Genomic DNA, 24,995 nt, shown 5'->3' on the forward strand with positions numbered 1-24,995 from the left:
TGGCCTCCAAAGAGCCCTGATCTTTAAGGCTGTGTGTGGTATTTCCTGGAGAGACAGAAGCAAATGAGACACCCAAAGTCTGCAGAAGAACTGTACCAAGTTCTCTAAGATGCTGGGAACAACATACCAGCCGATTTTCTTATAAAACTGCACACAGTGTACCTAAGAGAATTGATGCAGCTTTAAAGGCAAAGGGTGGTCACACCAAATATTAATTTAGTTTATTTTCATTACTGTTTACTGCTCTTTATAGTACATTTTAAACACTTTTCATTTCATTACTTTCGAAGGCATCTTTGCAGAATTTTTTTATATGTGCCTAAAACTTTTGCACAGTACTGTATGTAATAAAACATTCTAAATGTAATAAATGTAGAGATATTCCAAGTCCTAGCAACTAAATAAATATCAATAATATTATACAAATGAGTAAGTGTGTACATAAAATCGCTTACCAGGATTGTAAGTAATAATAACATGTCATTTATTTGAGTGAGAAGTGCACTTCATCGAGTTTAAACTGTGTTCAGAACCTGCTAGAATAAATGCACCAACTGCAGAGTTACATTATGGGGAAATATTTATTTCAAGAAATCTGACATAAGTACTTCTCCCTTCATATTTCCATCGTTGCTATGACAACCATGTGCTTGTAACTGTTCACAGGTAAGTAAATGTATTTACAATGATGCAAAAGACAGAAAAAAACCCAAAATTGTTTTAAAAGGTGCCATGCCATCAAGAATGTCAGGACTGTATGCCAGGAATGACTGATTATAAATGGAGTTGACGAGAGATATTTTTGCTGGAGATCTAGTTGTCTGAGGAGTATTAAGATGGCAGGAAATGGAAGCTCTTTTTCTTTAATTAAAACGCTATTTTTATTAATCTTGGCTGGCCTGAGTGAAAGTTTCTTGTTAAAGAAAACTTTTGTCAGTCCCACTCATTGTATATGCCAGAAGCCTCCAAAAAATGCTCCATTTGATCAATAAAAATGATAACTTCTCTACCATTGACTTCTATGTTACGCTTGTTGTCAGCCACTTAATAAGAGTACACACTACAATGTACTCCACACCTGCCAGCTTTCAGAAAATGCAGACAGCTTGGAAAACCAAACAAGATTGGAACCGAAACACCAGTTTGGTATCTGAACTCTGACTTATTCTCAATTTCTTTAATTTAATGGATATGAAAGACAACAGCAAGATCAGATTTCATTACATAGAACCTAACTGTCCTCAACTTAGGCCATTCCCTGAAGCAGGTTAGTGTTGCCGTGTAGTTGCAGAGTTACCACAAGCAAGATAATGTTGACATATTTCCTTTCCTAAATAAAATCAATGGACCAGCTCCCTCTTATGAAACAATCAACCTGTTTCATCACCACTACAACTGATTAATTATCTGAATTAATTTCTCAGCCCTTCCTGGGAAGATTTGAGCTCATTTGCCCAACCAACCAGTCCAGGCTTTTTGATCAAATGGCATAACCATCACACCAAAGTATCCAATAATATTCAGAAATAACGAGGGATGCTCTCGTCAGCATCTTTCATGTTACTCAACAGTCACTTTTTCATGGCATCTATATGTAATAATATCTTAATAAACAGGATATTTTAACTTGCAAGAGAAATATTCCTTATGTCGTACAACCTGTAAGCACCAAAAAGAAAAAAAATCCATTGGATATCTGCTGCATGGAATGACTTAAGACAATTAATCAGTAAGCTCTGTTGGAAGTTGCCCTCAGTTTTCTTAAGCATACAACTTTCAGAGGTGAAATTAAGAACCTTGAAAATGCTTTGTATTAAGGGTCCATGATATTAGTATGTGAGTTCCTGTTGATGATTGAGGCAGTAGAAGTTTTCTTTTATGAAGAATTGTGCCAAGTAATAGTGGCTTTCTACAAACACCTTCCATGAATAGATGGACGAAAAGTAGCTCTCTGTTCCGAAGGCTAGTTTTTTGTTATCATAGTCCATTTGACTTCAAATTATTTTCTAGCTGGTAGCTTTCTTTTCCCACTCCTGGAAGAAACAAACACGTAGAAAGATGAAAATGATATTATTAACAAACAGACTCTTGCTTAGAAATCTTTAAGTAACCAATTGATTTAACTACTTAAAATGATACCTTTGCTTTTTGTAGGACAGTCCCTTTTCCAGATTGCATAATTGATAAAGGTCTGTTCTTTAATGATGCAGCAGAGTTCACGGGTGAGTTGTCAGCACTATTAGTCACAGTGGTCAGCTTAGCCTGAGGAAAAGAAACAAGATTCACTCTGAAATCTTGTACTAGGAAACCTACACTCTGTCTCCAAGTGTATATTCCTTACTCATTGAATCTTCCCCACTACAAACAAGATTAAATATCACTGAATCCATGTTTCTGATTGAAATCTCAAACTTCTCTCCTGATGTATAAAGTTTTCCTAATTGCATTAACATTAGGAATACAAGGTATGCAGATGCATAGAAACAGACCAACAAGTTGGAAGGAACTACCAACTTAAAAGACAAAGTAAAGTATAGGCCTCCAAATTCCTCTCGGTAGACTAACAGAACTATCAAAACTTTAATCAGATTTCTGTAAACCAGATGACACTAGAATTTCAGACAATTTGCTTCACTTTACAGAAAGACATTTTTTGGATACTTTAGGTAGGTTTTAAGTATTCTCTGATGTTAAATCTAACTGTTGAACTGGTTGAAAATAATTAACCCAAGTATCAATGGCACGGTCATATTCCCACCTCTTACTCTCTTCCTCCTTCCATCTGGACACAAACTGTTAGATTTCTGCCATGCCACCATCACAGTACCTACTGAAATGTGTTGGCAGGATAAATCATGTCAGGCTGATTCAGGGGTTCCCAACCTTTTTTATGTCATGGCCCCTACTATTAACCGAGAACCCCAGGTTGGGAATCCCTATACTAGATAGAGAGACTTGCTAAAGGGGTTGTACTCTTAGATGTTTGGGTCTGAGTTGGGGTGATATTCATTCACTCAGGCTTTTGGAGTAAATCTACTCAAGACTGCTCTGAAAGGTCAGGCTACGTCCACACTAGACCAGATAATTTTGAAAACACCGATTTCGCGTAAAAAGGATAGGCGTCCACACCAGGCGTTTTTGAAAATGCCTCCGTTCACATTAAAACGGGTATTTGGGTGAATCTCCTCCTACTGGGCATGCGCAGGACACATCTACAGAAAACAAGCGAAGAGGAAACGGTATACTTGGTGCGCATTTGTCCAGTTACGGTCTAGAAAATCTTAAAAGGAAATTGCCAAACGACGGACAGCTGTTGGCTCTCACGCAGGAGGACTTAAACCTACAAAAACAAATACTGGAGTGTATGGAGGCAACCGACGGGGAGTTCACGAACAGTATGACCCGGCTGACGACGAACATTGAAAAACTGACTAACTCTGTTGCAGAGGGATTTGCAATGATGAGGAATATGATGGCTCCCCCACCCCCCCCCCAGTACTTTTCTCCGCCACAATACCAGCCTCACAGCCACTACAATAGCTACATATACGGACACACAGACCCCCGGGTGGCCCCACCAACATCTTCCCCACTCCCACAGGGGGGTCACCCTGGAAACATTTCCTACAGCCACAGTCTCTTCACCGATGAAAGGGACGACAGGTTTTTTAAAACCTCCGGTTACCCCGTACACACTACAACGCCCAACTGGTGTTTTCAGGTTTAAACACTCTGGAGAGTGTTTTAGAAAAGCTCCGTTTTCGGGGGAGGAAAACACCGTTTCAGTGTGGACGGAGGGTCAAAACGAAGAGAAAAGGCTTCGGTTACGGATTTATCCCGTCTAGTGTGGACGTAGTCTCAGTTGCTGAGTACATGCAAGACTGAGATCAGTAGACTTGTGAGCTAATGAAGTCAAGGAGTATGAGTGACAGGCAGGAAAGAGAACTTTAAGGTCAAAGCCAGTGATGAACTTCCTGGATGGCATAGCAGGTTAAAACGGTCATATGGACCATTCCTGCTCCATGTTACTCTTGGAACATTGTTCACCCAGGTTGTGGAAGATCAAAAGCTCCAAACTGTCCTCCATATGGTTGACAAATAATCTCACAAAGCAATAGAGGTACTATTACTAGAGAAGAGCAGACAATGAAAACCTTATTATCAGCAGTACCAACTATATTCAACCAGATTCTGTTGGAAGTTAAAGTGAATTACTTTCTAATGGCTAGTTAGTTGTTTATAATTAACAGGATAATTTATTTGTTGAAACCTTTACGGTAGGGTGCCCCGGTAGTGTAGTGGTCAGCATAATGCTGTTACAGTTCAGGGTGACCTGCAGTTCGGGTTCAATTTCAGCACCATCTGAAAGGAGATTGTATGTTCTCCCTGTGAAATGGATGGGTTTCCTCCGGGTGCTCCAGTCACCTCCCTCAGTCCAAAGATGTACCGGTTAGTAGGTTAGTTGGTTATTGTAAATTGTCCAGTGATTACACTAGGGTTAAATCGGTGGGTTGCTGGCCAGTGAGGTTCATTGGGCCAGAAAGGCCTGTTCCGCACTATCTCTAAACAAAATAAAATTAAAAACTACATACATTAATAAAATTAAAAACTACATACATTTGAGGTTAGATTGTCAAAATGACTGGTGTCCACAGTGGTTCCCAACGTCACTGGTCCTGACTCTGCTTTCTTCAAGCTTTCCTTCACTGATACCAGTTTCAGTTCCAGGTCCACCCTCCTGTTCTCCTTTGATTTGCATTCCTCTTCAATCTGGCGTAGTCTTTCCTCCTGACTGCAAAGCACCTGCTTATCTGACGTGTTTAACAGAAGGAAAATTATTCTTCTGCTCATATTTAATTCACAAATGATAGAAATATAATCACCGATGTAGTTTAGGAAAGCTGGCAACTTCTGTCCCACTCCCATCAGGGAGGAGGCTACATGGCATCGATGCCAGGACCACTAGACTCGAAAACAGTTACTTTCCCCAGGCAATAAGGCTGATCCACACCTCCACCCACTAACTCCACCACCAATTGATTATTTCCTGTCAGTCACCTTATGTACAGCCTAGATATCACTTTATGGACATATAAACAATCTACTTATATAAGCTATCATATGTACTATATTTATTGTGTATTTTATTATTACTATAAATATTTTTTCTCAGGTCAAGCTGATAAAACCTGTGGTACGAACATAGCTAAGCACGCTCATTTCTCAGTTGCTAGGAACTTGCGGACTATTCTAGTGGTGTTTAGTATTGTGGCTTTCTGAAGATTTACATACAGATTGCTGGGTAGGCCTAATTGTTTAATGTTAATGTGCAGTGACTTTGGGTTGATATCAGTTGTAGATATTACTATCGGGACAATGTATACCCAGTTCATGTTCCAAAGGCTTTCAATTTAGGACATACAGGGTAAATGGTAGGGCACTGAAGAATGCAGTAGAACAGAGGGATCCAGGAATAATGGTGACAACAGGAATTCTGCTGATGCTGGAAATTCAAGCAACACACATCAAAGTTGCTGGTGAACGCAGCAGGCCAGGCAGCATCTATAGGAAGAGGCGCAGTCGACGTTTCAGGCCGAGACCCTTCGTCAGGACTAACTGAAGGAAGAGTGAGTAAGGGATTTGAAAGCTGGAGGGGGAGGGGGAGATGCAAAATGATAGGAGAAGACAGGAGGGGGAGGGATGGAGCCAAGAGCTGGACAGGTGATAGGCAAAAGGGGATACGAGAGGATCATGGGATAGGAGGTCCGGGAAGAAAGACAGGAGGGGGGGGTTGACCCAGAGGATGGGCAAGAGGTATATTCAGAGGGACAGAGGGAGAAAAAGGAGAGTGAGAGAAAGAATGTGTGCATAAAAATGAGTAACAGATGGGGTACGAGGGGGAGGTGGGGCCTAGCGGAAGTTAGAGAAGTCAATGTTCATGCCATCAGGTTGGAGGCTACCCAGACGGAATATAAGGTGTTGTTCCTCCAACCTGAGTGTGGCTTCATCTTTACAGTAGAGGAGGCCAGGAATAATGGTGCATAGTTCCCTGAAGGTGGAATCTCATGTGGATAGGGTGGTGAAGAAAGCTTTTGGTATGCTGGCCTTTTATAAATCAGAGCATTGAGTATAGGAGTCAGGATGTAATGTTAAAAGTGTACAAGGCATTGGTAAGGCCAAATTTGGAGTATTGTGTACAGTTCTGGTCACTGAATTATGGGAAAGATGTCAACAAAATAGAGAGAGTACAGAGAAGATTTACTAGAATGTTACCTGGGTTTCATCACCCAAGTTACAGAGAAAGGTTGAACAAGTTGGGTCTTTATTCTTTGGAGCGTAGAAGGTTGAGGGGGGACTTGATAGAGGTATTTAAAATTATGAGGGGGATAGATAGAGTTGACGTGGATAGGCTTTTTCCATTGAGAGTGGGGGAGATTCAAACAAGAGGACATGAGTTGAGAGTTAAAGGGCAAAAGTTTAGGGGTAACATGAGGGGGAACCTCTTTACTCAGAGAGTGGTAACTGTGTGGAACGAGCTTCCAGCAGAAGTGGTTGAGGCAGGTTTGATGTTGTCATTTAAAGTTAAATTGGATAGATATATGGACAGGAAAGGAATGGAGGGTTATGGGCTGAGTGCAGGTTGGTGGGACTAGGTGAGAGTAAGCATTTGGTACGGACTAGAAGAGCCGAGATGGTCTGTTTCTGTGCTGTAATTGTTAAATGGTTATATGGTTAATTTCCTCTTTACGTTCAGCATATTTCTGGTGCTTTTCAGTAATTGATTTCTGTAAGTTATGTGTGTTTGGGATGGCTATATCCATTAAGTTGTTCTTGCTTGCTTATCCTGTATTATTATATCCGGACAATTATTATGGATTGCCCTATCTGTAATAATGGATCAGTCACAATATAATATGTGGGATTCGGACTCTAAGACTGGATGAGGCTTGTATTTACAGTAAAGTGTGATTTCTTTAATGAGCTTGTATTATTATTATGATGATAATTATTATTGTGTTCATTATCTTTTCTGTTTTTTTGTGATGCATCGAATCCCAGTAACAATTATTTTGTTTTCCTTACACTTGTGTACAGAAAATGAATTTAAACAATCTTTAATCTAGAATCTTCCAAGTACAGAGGCAGCTCGTATTATGAGAGCAAGCCAGTACCTTTGCTTTCTGACGCTTACGGAGATCCGGCATGTCACCACGTACTCTAGCAAACTTCACAGTACGTGTACAGCAGTGAGTATCCTCTGATGAAGGGTCTCAGCCCAAAGCCTCAACCATTTATTCCCCTTCTTAGATGCTCCCTGCCCCGTAACGGTTTGTGTGTGTTACTCTGGATTTCCGGCATCTGCAGAATCTCTTGTGTTTTTGAAGATTACCAGCAAGTTTTAACTAGATCCCCATGTGTTAGTTAATTTAGGAGAGGCAGAATCTATTTAAAATGGTAGGTTGATGACACTGTTAAAAAATCATCTCCGGTATTGCCAAATGAATTAACATAAGGTCCTCCATCAGCTAGTTCTAGTCTCAGCAATTGCCAGATTTGGGTTTTGAAGGCAGGGAGTCTAAGGCAAATCAAAATCTAAACTAAATCCAAACTCCTGTGGGTGTAGCATGCTTCAGACAAGGCTCCGCATAATTTAACCTAAATCATTTTAGTTGCCAGCTAGGAAAATACAAGTTGCACTTTCATAACAAATGGAATTAATTTGCAATTTCTGTGCACTTAATGATTCAGAGCATCCTAAACTGTCTCATCCTTTACCAATATTGATTAAACTGAACTAAATGTAATAGTACTGACTCCAGGTTTGATGATCGATATTCTGCGTTCCTTTTTTGCGTGTCGGGTATTTTTAATGTTTTCTTGAATGGGTTCCATGGTGCTTCTTTGTTTTGTTGCTGCCTGCAGAAGGATGAACTTCAGGGCTCTGAACATACTTTGATAATGAATGTACGTTGAATCTTTGAATGTCTAAACAATTGGCCTCGACAAGTGGTAATGCAAAAATGTCCCTGACCTTTCATTCGGAAGAAAATAGCCAAGTGTCAATGGGAATTGCTACTTCCTGCTGCAGAACATGAGGACATCCACATTCTATAAATATCATCCTTTTATTTCACCCACTGGGTTCCATTTTAATTTGTTGGCATGTTCAAAAAAATCTAACTGATGCACAACGCAGGTGTAAACAATTATTTGTCTCTGTGGGCCTCTCAGTAGTCACACACTAACTTAAAATGGTCTTATTGCTGCTGTTATGTGGAGACAGCCAAATCTGAAACTCAGATAAAGCAAGCAGCACTGGAAATATTCAACACACAGGCAGCACCTGTGAAACAGAAACAGAATTAATATTTTAGATTGATGACCTTCAATCAGAATGTTTTATCAACCTGAAATATTAACACAATTTCTCTTTTCCCACAGACCTAATATGCTCAGTGGCCTCTATTCGTACCTTCTGTACCTAATAAAGTGGGCACCGAGTGTATGTTTGTGGTCCACGCACTTCAAGATTTGACATGTTGTGCATTCAGGGATGCTCTTCTGCACACCATTGTTGTAATTTGTGGTTATACTGTATTAGCTACTGTCTCCTTCCTGTCAGTTTGAACTAGTCCGGCCATTCTCCACTGACCTCTCTCATTAACACCCACTGAACTGCCGCTCACTGAATGTTTTTTGTTTCTTGGACCATTCTCTGTAAATTCTAGAGACTGCTGTGTGTGAAAATCTTAGGAGATCAGCTGTTTCTGAGATACTCAAACCACCCTACCTGGCACCAACAATCATTACACAGTCAAAGTCACTTAAATCACATTACTCCCCCATTCTCATGACTATACCCCTTCCCCACATGAAACCACCATGGTGGGACCATTTCCTCACTGTCCTCGAGGTTGCAGGTTTACTCTTCACCAGAGGCACGTAGCAGGGTTGTGATCTGACCTTCCTAGTGGGGGGATGATGCTGAGGATGTTCTACGAGTCTGTGGTGGCCAGTGCGATCATGTTTGCTGTTGTGTGCTGGGGCAGCAGGCTGAGGGTGGCAGACACCAACAGAATCAACAAACTCATTCGTAAGGCCAGTGATGTTGTGGGGATGGAACTGGACTCTCTGACGGTGGTGTCTGAAAAGAGGATGCTGTCCAAGTTGCATGCCATCTTGGACAATGTCTCCCATCCACTACATAATGTACTGGTTGGGCACAGGAGTACATTCAGCCAGAGACTCATTCCACCGAGATGCAGCACAGAGCGTCATAGGAAGTCATTCCTGCCAGTGGCCATCAAACTTTACAACTCCTCCCTTGGAGAGTCAGACACCCTGAGCCAATAGGCTGGTCCTGGACTTATTTCCTGGCATAATTTACATATTACTATTTAATTATTTATGGTTTTATCAGTATTTAATTACTTAAGGTGCAACTGTAACGAAAACCAATTTCCCTCGGGATCAATAAAGTATGACTATGACTATGACTATTCTGATGTTTGGTCTGAACAACAACTGAACCTCTTGACCACTTCTGCATGCTTTTACACATTGTGTTGCTGCCACATGATTGGCTGATTAGATATTTGCATCAATAAGCAAGTGTACAGGTGTACCTAATAAAGTGGCCACTGAGTGGAGTTTCCAACTCTTTCTGTTTTGTTTCATATTTCCAGCATTCATAACATTTTGCATTTGGATTTGAATTTAAATGGTCTGGAAGTTCATCTAAGCCTGGTGTACAATGCTGAATGGACAATATAGCAGTGATGGCATCTTGTATCCTGGCATTAAAGTCAATGAAGTACCAGAGGAATGGTATGGTAGTGTGGTAGTTAGCGTAATGCTTCACAGTATCAGCTCTAGGACAGGGGTTCAATTCCTGCCGCGGTCTGTAAGGAGCTTGTAAGTTTGCATGGGTTTCCTCCAGTTCCTCCAGGTGCTCCAGTTTCATTCTCATGTTCCAAAGAGGTACAAGTTAAGGTTAGGAAGTTGTGGGCATGCTATGTGGGAGCTGGAAGCACGGTGACACTTGTGGGCTGTACACAGCATATCGGATTGTGTCAGGCATTGGCACAAACCACACACTTCACTCTAGGTTTCGATGCACATGTGACAAACAAAGATAAACTTTAATCTTAATTTGTGTCAAGTTTGATCTGCTTAACCACAAAGGATGATCTTCAAGAGAAATGCCCCTCAGGTTGACCAGTGGGATGGTGGTGATTCATATAAACTGATTACATAGAACATGGGTTAAGGGTGAAAGGTGAAGTGTTTAAGGAAGAACACTTGTATCTAAATACAAAATGCTATGGATGCTGTAAATATGAAACAGAACAGAAAAAGTTGGAAGTACATTCAGTGGCCACTGTATTGGGTACATCTGCTCATTAATATAAATATCCAATCAGCCAATCATGTGGTAGCAACTCATTGCATAAAAGCATGCAGACATGGTCAAGAGGTTCAGTTGTTGTTCAGATTGAACATCAGAATGGGGAAGAAATGTGATTGTGGAATGATTGTTGATGCCGGATAGGGTGGTTTGTGTGTTTCAGAAACAGCTGGTTTCCTGGGATTTTCACACACGACAGTCTCTAGAGTTTACAGAGAACATTTCTTCACTCCGTGGGAGTCGAGAGATAAAAAGCCAGCAGAAGTGATGGATGCAAGTTTAACTTCAAAGTTTTAGAGAAATTTGGATAGATACATGAATGGGAAGGGTATTGAGGACTAAGGTCCAGGTGCAGGTCAACGGGACTAGGCAAATTCAGAGTTTGCCATGGACTAGATAGGCTGAAGGGCCTGCTTCTATGCTGTAGTGGTCTATGACTCTTCTACAACATAAATATACCACCAACAACTGGCCTTGGTGAATGTTTAACTGTGAGTCACCACAATAATATCTAAAATGAAAGAACTTAGCTATGACATGTAATTGGATACATCTGAGCTACAATCACTAAATCTGAAGAAGTGTGCTTGTGGATTTCAGGATAATGAAATGCTGACAATTTCCACAGTGGAACCCAGAATAAATGGACTTGAGATTCTTAATGAGAAACTTCATGGGAACGTGGAACATACTGATGGAGAATGCCAACAATTCAGACATTTAAATCCCAAACACAAGAGATTCTGCAGATGAAGGAAATCCAGAGCAACACACACAACATAACGCTGGAGGAACTCAGCAGGTCAGGCAGCATCTATGGAGAAGAATAAACAGTTGATTTAAATATTGACCATGTCAGTCAGTGGTGCTGGAGTGTCCACTCTTGCCTAACTAATAATACTACAGGCAGCAGATTCAGAATCAGGTTTAATATCACTGGCATATGTCATTAAACTTGTTGTCTTGTGGCAGCAGTATATTATAATGCATGATGGTAGAGAGAAAAAAAGTGTTTTTACATTAAGTTAAATAAGAAGAGAAATAAAAAGGTACTGAGGTAGTGTTTATGGGTTCATTGGCCATTCAGAAATCTGATGGCAGAGTGGAAGAAGCTTTTCCTGAAACATTGAGTGTGTGCCTTCAGGCTTTTGTGCCTCCTTCCTGATCGTAGCGATGAGAACAGGGCATGCCCTGGGTGATGGGGATCCTTAATGATGGATGCCACCTTTTAGAGGCATTCTGCTCAAAGATGGCTTTGATACTGTGGAGGCTGATACCTGTGATGGAGCTAGATAAGTTTACAACTCTCTGCAGTTTATTTTGATCCTGTGCAGCAGCCACCCACCCCACTCCCACCACCCCCCACACCAGACGGTGATGCAACCAGTTAGAAGGCTCTCCCCGGTACATCTGTAGCAACTTTAGAGTGTTTTTGGTGACATACCAAATCCCCTAAAACTCCGAATGAAATACAGCTGCCATCATGCCTTCCTTGTAGCTGCATCGATATATTGGCAAGTGATCAACCTGTATCAATGCAGGTAGAAAGACCTAGAAGGCACAGGAGCCAGATCACAACCTGAGCTGCTGATTTATCTTTTAAATTAAAACCCTAACTCACAACAGAATGTGAAAGCCTATGTAATACTCTGGCCATTTGGAAGAGATACTTATGGGTGTGCTACCTTTCAATACAAAACTAAATGCAGACATATCCAGCTTTTAGTTCCTTGCCATGGGTCTCAAGATCACTGAAATTCTGGTTTGTTGCCCTTGTTTCACATGATCGGTGCCTGTCCTCTATGTTTCAAAGGTTTATTTGTTTGCTTATTGAGATACAGCATGGGATAGACCCTTCTGGCCCTTCGCGCCCTGCCACCCAGCAATGCCCCAATTCAATCCTAGCCTAATCACAGGACAATTTACAATATACCAACTGGTACCTCTTGGGACTGGGGAGGAAACTGAAGCACCTGCAGGAAACCCACGTGGTCACGAGGAGAACGTACAAACTCCTTACGGGCAGCGGTGGGAATCGAACCTGGGTCAACTGTACTGTAAAGTGTTGGGTTAATCACTACACTCCCATTGTTCTACCTAGACAGGATTCATTCCATCCTGCAATAATTAAATTTTGCGTATGTCGAAAATGCATCATCATCTTTAATTACAGCTTGACAATCTGTAATGCAGTATGTTCCATTTACTTCACTGACAAATGTCATCCACACTGATGAAATAACACGTCTTAACTACTCGGCTACCAAGTCAGTTTAGTTTGTTAATGTAAGGGGAGCAGTAGGACCATAATGTCGTCTCCACGGAGCAAAGGCAGTTATTTACGGCTTGCTTACAGAAAGCTGTCTCACTAATACAACGGCGACTGCCACATCACTAACTGGAATGGCATTACCACTTTAAACTGAAGGCATTGGAGTAGTTTCTCTTGGCCAAGAAGGTCTCTATTTTTGGAGCTGCTGACAACTGAGCTTTTCTTATATTCCCCAAAGGATGAATTACATTGCATCAGTGCAGATTTCCTTGTGCTTTTTGCCTCTCCAGATTTAAAAGTGATAGGCACTGCCCAAGGTAATTTTAACCAGAGCAATGTTAAAGTTAACCGGGTGCCATGGTAGCATTGTGGTTGGTGTTACGATATTACAGCTTGGGGCATCGGTGTTCGGAGTTCAATTCTGATGTCATCTGTAAAGAGTTTTTGTGTTCCTCCCTATGACCGCGTGGAGATCCAGTTTCCTCCCACAGTCCAAAGACGTACCAGTTAGTAGGTTAATTGGTCATTGTCAATTGTCCTGTGACTAGGCTACGGTTAACTAGGCGGGTTGCTGAGTGGTGTGGCTCGTTGGACTAGCAGAGCCTGTTCCTGCTGTATCTCTAAATAAATAAGTTAATTAAGAAGTGCCTTAGTAGCATTGCCCTGGTCGGGCAACTGTGTTTACTGTTGTGCAAAAGCATGATGTGGAGACCAACAGGGAGAACTGGCAAGAGAATCATTATTCATCCTGCTGGCTGGCAACTGTGCTAACCAGAGACATTAAAGAATAACAGGAAACATGAAAGGATTTAATCAAAAATAAAGGCATTGTTTGCTTGCCAGAACAAATGGAGATTCAAGGACTCAAAGAATCCCCCTTTGACTCTTGGAGAAGGGAAATGAAAAAGTGCAGCACTGGATAAGGGGATACGATATTTCAGATTTGTTACTGGTCATAGACATGAACACATTGCCCACAATTGCTCTTCTATGAAATCAGCTAAAAAAGGGCCAAGCAAATTATTTCATTAATAGGTAAATTTGCATAAAATGTTTCAATTGGTTCAGAGTCAATTTGGCTTCACCTTCGTTTTTGGATGCTTCAATGTTCTTTCCCCCTTCACGGAAATTACCTTAAACATAGGAGCAGAATTAGGCCATCTGGCCTTTGAACTTGCTCCTGCCTTTTCCCCATAACCTTTGATACACTTTCTAATTAAGACATGTTTACTAAATTATGTGTTTAGTACCATTTCAACATTTTGCAGAGTTCACCATACACTGAGTGAACTTTCCACATTTGCTCTTAAACTGTCATACCTACCTTTGCAAACCGCTATTACATCCTTCAGCTCCCTCTTCTGTTTCCTTAGCAACATCAGTTCATTCCGAAGCTGCTCTTTCTCCTTCTCCAGGTTTTCTTTCTCTTCAAGGTATTTTTTAAGATCTGCCTCAGTTCGATTCTTTCCAAATTTTGTTTCAATTGATACTGGGGAGAGATCGAAATCCAAAGTAACATGTTAGCATAAAGCTTGCTGAAAGATGCCAGATGAATTAATCAGGGGAACTATTAATACACACAGCAGATGGGACTGTACAGATATTTGAACTCAAGATCAGAAGGCTCCACAAAAGCTATTAACGTTAAACAGTACTGAAATCCCACGAGGTCATGTTAAGAGTCTCTTGTCTAGTAGTGCCACAGTTCAATTGAACAGATGACTGGGTACACTCCCATTAGAAATGCTCACACTGCATTGCATAATGATACGTGTTAAACATATAACTTTAAATATATTCTTGAACATGTGGATGCGCCATTTTGATTAGAATTGCTCAGTAAAATGTCCAGGGCAATTGAATCAAATTGATGTCAGGCCCTTTATCATTTGTAACATTTGTACGGTATCTCAGTCATCACCTTCATCAATCTATATGTTTTCTCCAAGTCCCTTTGTACCTCCGATTTCCGAATTTGCTCTGTTTACAAAATAGTCTTTGCCTTTATTCCTTCTACCAAGGTCCATCACGGTACACTTCCCAACACTATATTTCATCTGTTGTTTCTTTGCTCATTCTACTGATCTGCCCAAGTCCTTCTGCAGATTCCTTGCTTCCTCAACACTATCTACCTCTTCATCTATCATTGTATCATCCACAAAGTCATCAATTCCATCATCCAGATCATTAGCATATAACGTGACCTAATACTGACCTCTCTGGAACACCAGTCATGAGATTCCAGTCATCCAAACCAAGTGACTTTACAGTCATCATCATCATTATGTGCTGTGAGTATGATGTGGGTGATCGTGGTCTTTCCATGACCAGGATTGTCCTTGGGCAAATTTTTCTACACAAGTGGTTTGCCATTGCCTTCTTCTGGGCAGTGTCTTTACAAGACGGGTGACCCCAGCCATTATCAATACTCCTCAGAGATTGTCTGCCTGGTGTCAGTGGTCACATAACCAGGACTTGCAATTTGCACCAGCTACTCCTACAATCATCCACGCCTGCTCCCATGGCTTCATGTGACCCTATTGGGAGGGGGGATGGTGGCTAAGCAGGTGCTACACCTTGCCCAATGGTGATCTGCAAGCTAGCAGAGGGAAGAAACATCTTACACCTCCTTTGGTAGAGATGAATCCCCATCACCCACCCAGACTTTCCAGTATCCCTAACCTATGAACTTGTATTCCGCCTATTATACTCAGAGCTTCCACTAACTCTATTTATACCAACATTTTCATCTTTATCTCGTAAATATCAACAATAAGTACTTAAGACATGCTCTGTGCTTTAAAACCCATGTTACTGTCTTGCATCTACATGGAAAAGACAGGCAGACAATAAACAGAGGAATTCAGACCACATGCTGGCAGATGGGATTAGTTAGATTTGTATCATGATTGCCATAGACAAGGAATGCCATTAGGGCTTGTCCTGTGCTGGTCTATGCTGTACTTTCCGTGCCTTTGTTCCTCTCCGAGCTTTTCTGAACATTATGTAACTGTGAACATGAAGCATCCAGTTTTCACCATGTTTAAGTCACATTTCTGTAATTTCCAATACCTGATTTCCTTATGACTATTTGTGTTTGCAGCCTCCCAATCTTAATCTGTACATATTGTGCATTTATACATTCTAAACATAATTTGATTTTCCCTGTGTCATTTCTCTTTTTGCTTCTGTCTACAAGGTACTGTTTTATTTTCATTCCTATCCATCACCCTCACTTGTATCTTTTTCCTCTTTGATATGTCAGTGCCCTCCTCCACACACATCACTGGATCTCCTAGAACGACACTGATCCCAGCCCTGTTGAAGTTCGCCCAGTCTTTCGGAATAGGTGGCCCCTACCAGACAATTGGTCCCACTGTCCTAAGAATCTGAGGCTCTTGTTTAAAACAGCAGGGATATTGCAAGGACAATAGAACAATAGTGATATTGAGGGCTTTAGTGAACAAAATTCATTGGAGTAGGCATTTTAAGTGGTTCAGCACAGACTAGATGGGCTGAAAGGTTGGTTTCTGTGCTCTGCTTTTCTATGACTCTAAAATATTATTTAGCATAATAATTTATATTATATGGAATTCATTGCAACAGATGGTTGAGGAGGCTAAATCTTTGGATATATTTAAAGTGGAGGTTGATAGGTTCTTGATTAGCAAGGGCATCAAAGGTTAAGGGGAGAATTCAGGATAATGAGATTGAGAGCGATAATAAATCTGCCTTGATAAAATTAAAGAGCAGATTCAATGGGCCGAATGGCCAGATTCTGTGTCCATGTATTACAGTGATAAAGTAAATGTTGAGGAGAATTTCCTTGACCAGTGTGCTTGAGACAGGAGCTATTGGATCTGGTCCTCTGTGGAATGAGATGGGTCAGGTACGCCAAGAGCTTGCAAGCCCCAGAGCAGCATTTTCAGCGTAATAACTGTGATCAAGCACGCTTAGACATCTGATTAGCCATGAGCTGACAGTGGGTAAGCTGCAGAGTTCACCTGTTGTGCCCAGCTTCTGCTTTTCAACACACTCGGTGACAGGCTTTGCTTGTTGACTCGTTGCTTGTGAGATGTTCTTGCTCTGTTCGCCCCGGGGTGCCACTACCTTCTGACTGCTGGGGGGCTTGCTACCAGCATTTGTGGCTTTCTCTTCAAAATCTGCTTTCACTTGAGAGATCTGAAATTGAGGAAGGTGAAAAATTCAACATTGTTTTTGCATGCAGCAAGTTCTGTAATATGGGCCTGGTGATATATGTTACAGTCTTTGGATCTTCTGCCAGTGGGAGGTGGGAGAATAGAGAATATCGCGGTGGCTGGGGTCTTTGATTATGCTGGCTGCTTTACTGAGGTGGTGGGAATTGTGGGCGGAGGGGAGGTTGGTTTCTGTGATGTACTGAGCTGGGTCCACAACTCACTGCAGTCTCTCGCAGTCATGGGCAGACCTGTTGCTGTACCAACCTATGATGCATCCAGGTAGGATGCTTTTATATGGCCACATTGACCAGAGCCATGAAGAAAACATGTGATTGCTATCATAAATGTGTTCAGAGTTCAACGTGAATTTATTATTAAGGTACTTGCATCTTACCATATATGACCTTGAGATTCATTTTCATGCAGACATTACAGGGAAAAAAGAAGTACAAAAGAATTTTGTGGAAAATTATACATAAACCAACAAACTACAAAGTAAATTTATTATCAAAGTACATATATGCCTCCATATACAAACCTGAGATTCATTTTCTTGCAGCCAGTCATGGTAAATGCAAGAAATACAATAGAATGAATGAAAGATCACTCCAACAGGAGGGACAAACAACCAATGTGCAAATAAAAAAAGAAAAAAATAATAATAATAATAATAAATAAGTGACCGATGAGTGTTGAGAACATGAGGTGGGGAGTCCTTGAAGGCAAGTCCACTTCAGTGGGTACAGTTCAGTGATAGGCAAGAGAAGTTGAGTAACGTTGGTCGAGGGATAATAACTGTTCCTGAATCTGGCATTGTAGGTCTTGAGGCTCTTGTGCCCGCTTCCTGATGGAAGCAGCAAGAAGAGAGCATGTCCTGGATGGTGGTAAGACTGATAAAGAACCAATTTGCTAAAGAAGACAACCTGTGTCAGGAATGCAACCTACATTGCCGCTGCTCACTTATGCATTGCCATGGAGAAGTCCAAGACAAAGTGGAGGAGAAAATTAACATTTGAACCAGGTTAATCAGGACTGAGGTCAGGGTGTGTGTCTTCTCACATACACATAGCTTAGTGGAAATCGAGAAATTGTCTCCTCAATGTCGGGGTCAAATGAATATTCCAAAATTGAGATTGATGGACTTTTATTAGGGATGGGCTCAAATTTATTTTGAGCCGAAGTAGGTAAGTAGAGTCAGATGAAGGTAGTAATTCAGCATGACCTAATTGATTTGAGGTGCTGAGAATGAGAGGGTTGAGAGCTACGAGTTCCTAGGAGTGAACATCACCAATAGCCTGTTCTGGTTCAAGCACTTAGCCACCATGACCAAGAAAGCTCACCAGCACCTCTACTCCCTCAGGAGAATACAGAAATTTGGTATGTCCCCTTTGATGCTCACCAATTTTTGATAATGCTCCATATAAAGCATTCTACTTGGGTGTATCGTAGCTCGGTCTGGCAACTGTTTTGCCCATGAGCACAAGAAACTGCAGAGCTGTGGACACAGCTCAGCACATCATGGCATCAAACCTCCCTTCCATACACTCTGTCTACGCTTCTCACCACCTCAGTAAACAACCAGCAAAATTAAAGATCCCACCCAGGCCAAACATTCTTTCTTCTTCCACCTCCCACTGGCAGGAGAGAGAAAATCTGAAAGCACGTACTAATAGGCTCAAGGACAGGTTAACACCTCAGTGTTTTAAGACTAATGAAGGAGTCCCTAATATGATAAGATAGACTCTTGACCTCACAATCTACCTTGTTATGGTGTTGTATCTTATTGCCTACCTGCACCGAACTTTCACTGTAACTGTAACACTTTCTTCTGCATTCTGTTATTGCTTTCCTTTGTACTTTCTCAATGCACTGTTGTAATGAATTGAACTGTAACAACAGCATGGATAGCAGGTTTCTCCCTGCCCTGTACCTTGGTAGATGTGACAATAGAAAACCAACATAACCCTTTATAGTACAGAATTAAAGGGCTGAACGGTCCATTTTTCTCCTATGAATAAGTTGCAATCAGTCCTGGTAGTTCTCCACTTATATCAAATGTTAAATTGTGGTTTCCATAAAAATAGAAAACTAATTAAATCACTGAAAATACATTTTGTAATAGTTGTTCATACTATTAAATTTCAAAAGAAGACTTTTAAAAAGGAATATTACAACAAAATGGTAATAGACGGAAATTGAAATTAATTATGCATGACACGCCTAAAAATGACGGACAAATGTGCTTAACCTAATTTCTGTTTTCTCATGAAAGAAGTTGTTTACATTTACTTTGATATTCTGAGAGTTTGATACACAAAGGCACAGTTGCAATAAAAGCTCCTTTTCAGCTTTATTTGGGAAGAACAAAGAAACTCTTAACCCCTCATATATCGGGAGGAGACATCCGCTATCTCAAAGTGATTCACCAATTGTAGACCATAGAACTCTACAGACAGCAACGGCTCAGAATGTGTTTTGCCTTTGAAAACCCCCTTTTAAGTGATGGAGAATGGAGATATTCTTAGTTCTAGGATCTGATTAACTCTTCGGTCTCCAAGTAAAAAAAGATGTAAAGAAGCCATTTAAAATACAAAAGACAAACTGAATTAGGTTAAGCACATTTGTCCGTCATTTTTAGGCGTGTCATGCATAATTAATTTCATTTTCCGTCTATTACAGAATGGAGAAATACAATCACTTTCTAGTGAACTTGCTGATTTAAAAGTGTTCAATACTTAATTTTGGATATTTTATTTCCTTGTCTGCTGAGAGAACTCTGTAACAGAGTTAGTTGTTTGTTTTGTTTAATGATAACATTGTTCTTGGAAGCACTAGGTCCCCAACAAATGGCACAAATCACATTGGAGCAGGGGAGGTCCATGTCACACGTGAATGGTTTGTCATATGAGGAGCATTTGCTGGCTCTGGGATGCTACTCACTGGAATTCAGAAGAATGAGGGTGACCTAATTGAAACCTCTTGAATGGTGATAGAGTGGATGTGGAGAGGATGCTTCCAATAGTGGGAGAGTCTAAGACCAGAGGACACAGACTCAGAATAGAGGGACGTCCTTTTAGAATGATGAGAAGGAGTTTCTTTAGCTAGAGAGTGGTGAATCTGTGGAATTTATTGCCACAGGCGGCTGAGGAGGCCAAGTCGTTGATATATTTAAGGCAGACGTTAACAGATTTTTGATTAGTCATGGCACGAAGGGATACAGGGAGAAGGCAGGAAATTGGGGTTGAGAGGAAAATGGATCAGCCATGATGGAATGGTGGAGCAAACTCGATGGACAAATGGCCTCATTCTTCTCCAACATCTTATGGTCTTATGTCACCTAGAGTGCTATGTCATGTGAGCAGCTTCTGTCAATGTCCACAGTGCACCTTGCCTTTCACCATTGCTGCAGGTTATGGGCAGATATATCGCAAAGTATGATAATTAATTTACCTTAGTACTACTCTCTGTTGGCTTTGCAATGATTCCAGAATCAGAATCACCAGTTGTGTCCTTGCTGTTTACTTGCGAAAGATTTGAGGCACCCTTTTCATTGTCCTGGTTTGATGCATTTTGTTGCACATTGGAGGGTGCATTGATGTTATTTGAGTGGAGGAATGACTTTACAGGAGTAAGGTCCAAATAAACTCTTGCTTGATCTTCCCCAAAGCTTTGTTCCTCATTAGCTTTATCTTCCTGTATAAAAATATAATAAAATATCAAATTTACCACAAAGGAATAATGCTAATGGTAGCTATTTCAAATTTACCACTTTACATAATGCATGGATGCTTCTTGTTTTGCAGGACCAGATTTAACTTTTATTTATTGAGATACAGCATGGAACTGGCCCTTCAAGCTACATCGCCCAGCTATTTCTAGATTTAACCCTAGCCTAATCACAGGGAAATTTACCATGACCAATTAACCAACCAACCGGTACACCTTTGGACTTTGGGTGAAAACCAGAACACCTGGACAAAACCTACGTGGTCACGGGGAGAATAGAGGCAGCAGCAGAAATTGAACCTGGGTTGCTGTTACTGTAAAGCATTGTGCTAAACACTATGCTACCACACCGCCCACTCACCTGTGATAGAACCTTGAATGTATATGATATTAATTTTTCTTTCTCTCTCTCTCTCTTTCTTTCTTTCCAAGGTATATGCAGTATAAATTACATATATTATAAATATATATTACTGTGCAAAACTCTAAGACACACACATATATATATAGCTAGGGTGCTGAAGACTTTTGCACTGTACTGCAGTAATTTTATGCACTGTGCTGTTGCTACAAAAAAAAATTTCATGACATATGTTGGTGATGATAAAACTGATGCTGATAAGGGTCTCTATTGTGGACCGAGAGTGGGAAGGGGGCAGGGAGAGGGGAATCATGGTTGGGAGAAGGGGAAGGGAGAGGGGAGGGAGCAGGAAGCACCAGAGAGACATTCTGTAATGATCAATAAACCAATTGTTTAGAATCAAATGACCTTGCCTGGTGTCTCGGGGCTGGGTGGGGCTGTAGTTGCACTACTACCTGCCCCTGGCACTTCCTCTCTGCTACAAGTCCCACGCCCCACCATCCCCACCATTCCCAACACCCTTTGCTCCTGTAGCTTTACAAACTCACTGTCTGCTCCATGTTGACAAATACTGTACTGTGCAAAAGTCTTAGGCATCCTAGCTATACACAGTATATGTTCCTAAGGCATTTGCACAGTACCATACAGACTATATAAAATAATAATTAAAAATTAAACAATACGTTATTAAGTTATTAAAAGTGTGGGCACGTGGCCAAGTGGTTAAGGCATTCGACTAGCGATCTGAAGGTCGTGAGTTTGAGCCCCAGCCGAGGCAGTGTGTTGTGTCCTTGAGCAAGGCACTTAATCACACATTGCTCTGCGACAACACCGGTGCCAAGCTGTATGGGTCCTAATGCCCTTCCCTTGGACAACATCAGTGTTGTGGAGAGGGGAGACTTGCAGCATGGGCAACTGCCGGTCTTCCATACAACCTTGCCCAGGCCTGCACCCTGGAGAGTGAAGACCTTCCAGACGCAGATCCATGGTCTCGCAAGACTAACGGATGCCTTTATTTAAGTTATTAAAATTCACTATTTAATTGGTTAGTTCATTGCGCCAGGTGCAACTTAAACCTGAACCTGACCAAAGTGCTCGGGATGTTCTGTTGAATTTTTTCAACTCAAAGTGCAACAGAACTTTAAGAGCATGTTTACTGCAGTTTGAGTTTCTTTTATAACAGAATCCACCATTGAAACAGGCCGTGCCTAGGGGCTACCTGGTTACCTACAAGGGAGATTCAGCTAACTGTACTGACTTGCAGGTCACAGAGTGGATGCAAACTTGTATCTTTTGATCACAAGGTCAAAATACATGTTGTGGGAAACTCTGATTTAAACATTTCTTTAATTTTTCAAGTGATTTCCTTATTCTACTCCAATCTCTCCAGAAAATAGATGAGTGTCGTGGTTATACTTAATTTGAAATCAAATTACTCGGGTAAGATTTAAAATGATTATCTTTGTAATAAAATAATTTTCAACAACAATTCAACTAAATAATATTTTTATAGCCAAATTTAAAATGTTATCAGTTTTTGAAACTGTGAGGGTTCTTTGGAGATTTCATGTTTGGGCATTTGAGATCTGAATAAAACTTTTCAAAATAGGTAGTGTTTATCCATCCACCTATCTCTCTGGACATGCCCAGGTCCCATCCCTGAAGAAGATGGCAGAGTTTGTCATCAAAACGTCGGTTACGGTTGATGTCTGTACCTGACTAGAAGCCCGAGGACAGTTTATTTGTCATTTACGCTGGGAAAGCACTGGATCCCTTATTGATTGATTGATTGATTTAGCAATACAGCACGGAGCAGGTCCTACCGGCCCCTCGACCCCTGCTGCCCAGCAACCCCCAACAACCTCGATTAACCCTAGGCTAATCACAGGATAATTTACCATGACCATGGTCTACTTCTTTAGCCAAAGGGTGGTGAATCTGTGCAATTCGTTGCAACTGGCAACTGTGGAGGCCAAGTCATTGGGTATATTTAAGGCAGAGGTTGATAGATTCTTGATTGGTCAGGGCATGAAGGGATACAGGGGTAAGGAAGGAGATTGGGGCTGAGAGGGAAAATGGATGAGCCATGATGAAATGGCAGAGCAGACTTGATGGGCCAAATGGCCTAATTCTGCTCCTATATCTTATGGTCTTCCCTGTATGTCTTTGGACTGTGGGAGCAAACCAGAGCACTGGGGGGAAAGCTCATGCATTCCACGGTGACGTATGGAAATTCCTTACAGAATGGCACCGGAATTGAACTCTGAACTCCACAATGCCCAAGCTGTAATAGCATCGTAATGACTACACTACCGTCGTACCATGTTTTGGGTGTAAATTGTGTCAGAGTTACCAAAACAGGGACTATAATTGCCCCAGAAAGTTCCCCTTTGTTAGAAGATAGAACATACAATGAGAAAAAAATTTAATTAAAGGAGCTTCTCTGCTGTGTAAAAATTTTGACCAATAATCTAATATTTGCATTCTGCACAAATTACAACATTTAAATAAGAAGCCTGAAGTTGCTCCTACCACAGATTCAGGTAAATCCACATCATCATATAAGTCTTCTGATTGGTTCTGTACTGCAGGCAAATCATCTATGTACGTGTTTGGTTCTGAGTATCTCCGCTGTAGTAAACTAAAGTGTAATGAAATGATCGTAAAATAAATTCTTTGAGAAGTCTATTATTAAAAATTACAACATTTATTATTAAAAACTAAATGCTTTAGTATTTAGCAACTTTAAATTTTTACTCATAAACATCAGCATTACTGTCAATGCTTGAAAGTCTTCGTGGATTATGTCAAGTGAAACAATGGATTGCAGAAATGTAAAAATATAAAAATGATGGGGGTGGGGCGTCAGCATTTCTCTTTTACCTCTTCACTGATTTCTGTCACAAGTCCCTCCTCCATTTTTGACACAGAATCCTTGATCCTGAGGCTCAAGCTAATGGAAGACATAGTGGAGTAAACTGTCCTGACTGGATTGCCCACCCATGGAGATTCATGAGGAATCGTTACTCTTGAAGTTTTATAAAGCTCTAAGGTAAGGAACACAGACATGATATCGAGCAGGGTTCCCAATCCGACTCCACGGACTCCTTGGTTAATGGCAGTGGTCCGTGGCAGATAAAAGGTTTGGAACCTCTGTTATGGAGGATGCACTATGATAGTGAAGTGCACCACAGCTCCAAATTCACCCTTGGCTATTTCTTCTCATACGGAGGTCTCTCAATGAAGATTCTGTGCTCTAAGATAAAACTGAGAAAAATATTACAACTGACTCAAAATCAAAACTCCTTCTGCTTAATAATATCTCTAAAGACAATTCCAATAGTTGGATTCTCAAACACTTCACAAGATACAAGCACACAGATGCAATTACAAGGAAGACGTGCAAGTGTTCTGACCTTCTTGAAGATTAAGGAGCTTTGATAGGCCACCAAACACTCTAATAAATGTTTACAAATGTATTGTTGAAAGTATTGTGACTGGTTGCATCATGGTCTGGCATGATGATCCAGCAATTCAAATGTACAGAACACAGGAAGCTGCAGAGCAGCGGATCCAGCCCAGAACATCCCTCCCCGCCGTCAGTCGTATCTACAGGAGCTGCTGCCTCAAGAAGGCAACATCTCTGATGAAAGATTCCCACTGTCTAGACCACACCATTATGGGTAGGGGGTGCAGAGGCCCTGAAGACATACACTGCCAGGTTCAACAGCAGCTACTTCCCTTCAAACACTCAGCTCTTGAACCAACTGACACAATCCTAATCACAGCCTAACTATAGCAACACTGTGACCAGTTTACACTTCACTGGACTTTGCATTTTTAGTCTAATTATGTTCTTTCTTCTATAATTTAGTGTAAGTTATGTTTATGTTTTTTCTTGTGAATGTTATGCATTTAAAGCTTACTGCCTGTGATGCTTTTGCAAGTATGTTTTTCATTGGATCTGTACAAAGTATTAATACAGATGACAATAAACTTCACTTTGATTCTGAGATGTTAGCCAATAAA

The 24,995-nt window shown here is 41.0% G+C and overlaps 1 protein-coding gene across 5 annotated transcripts in view; it reads right to left on the reverse strand.

Moving 5' to 3' along the window:
* Positions 1-435: 435 nt before the first annotated feature.
* Positions 436-24,995, reverse strand: part of afap1l2 (actin filament associated protein 1-like 2) — a 289,415-nt gene continuing 264,855 nt past the window's right edge. For 2 of the 5 annotated variants that reach the window (XM_063072007.1, XM_063072006.1), the window contains 7 exons: positions 23,499-23,607; positions 20,330-20,572; positions 16,685-16,862; positions 14,005-14,169; positions 4,618-4,811; positions 2,140-2,262; positions 436-2,033 (listed from right to left, as the gene is read on the reverse strand). In XM_063072007.1, the coding sequence (XP_062928077.1) occupies positions 2,007-2,033; positions 2,140-2,262; positions 4,618-4,811; positions 14,005-14,169; positions 16,685-16,862; positions 20,330-20,572; positions 23,499-23,607 (1,039 nt within the window). In that variant the 3' untranslated portion in view covers positions 436-2,006. The remainder of the gene's footprint in view (positions 2,034-2,139; positions 2,263-4,617; positions 4,812-14,004; positions 14,170-16,684; positions 16,863-20,329; positions 20,573-23,498; positions 23,608-24,995) is intronic. The other 3 variants (XM_063072009.1, XM_063072011.1, XM_063072010.1) reach the window with 2 other exon arrangements.

The sequence above is a fragment of the Mobula hypostoma genome, chromosome 19 (genome assembly GCF_963921235.1).
Source record: "Mobula hypostoma chromosome 19, sMobHyp1.1, whole genome shotgun sequence".
NCBI lineage: Eukaryota > Metazoa > Chordata > Chondrichthyes > Myliobatiformes > Myliobatidae > Mobula > Mobula hypostoma.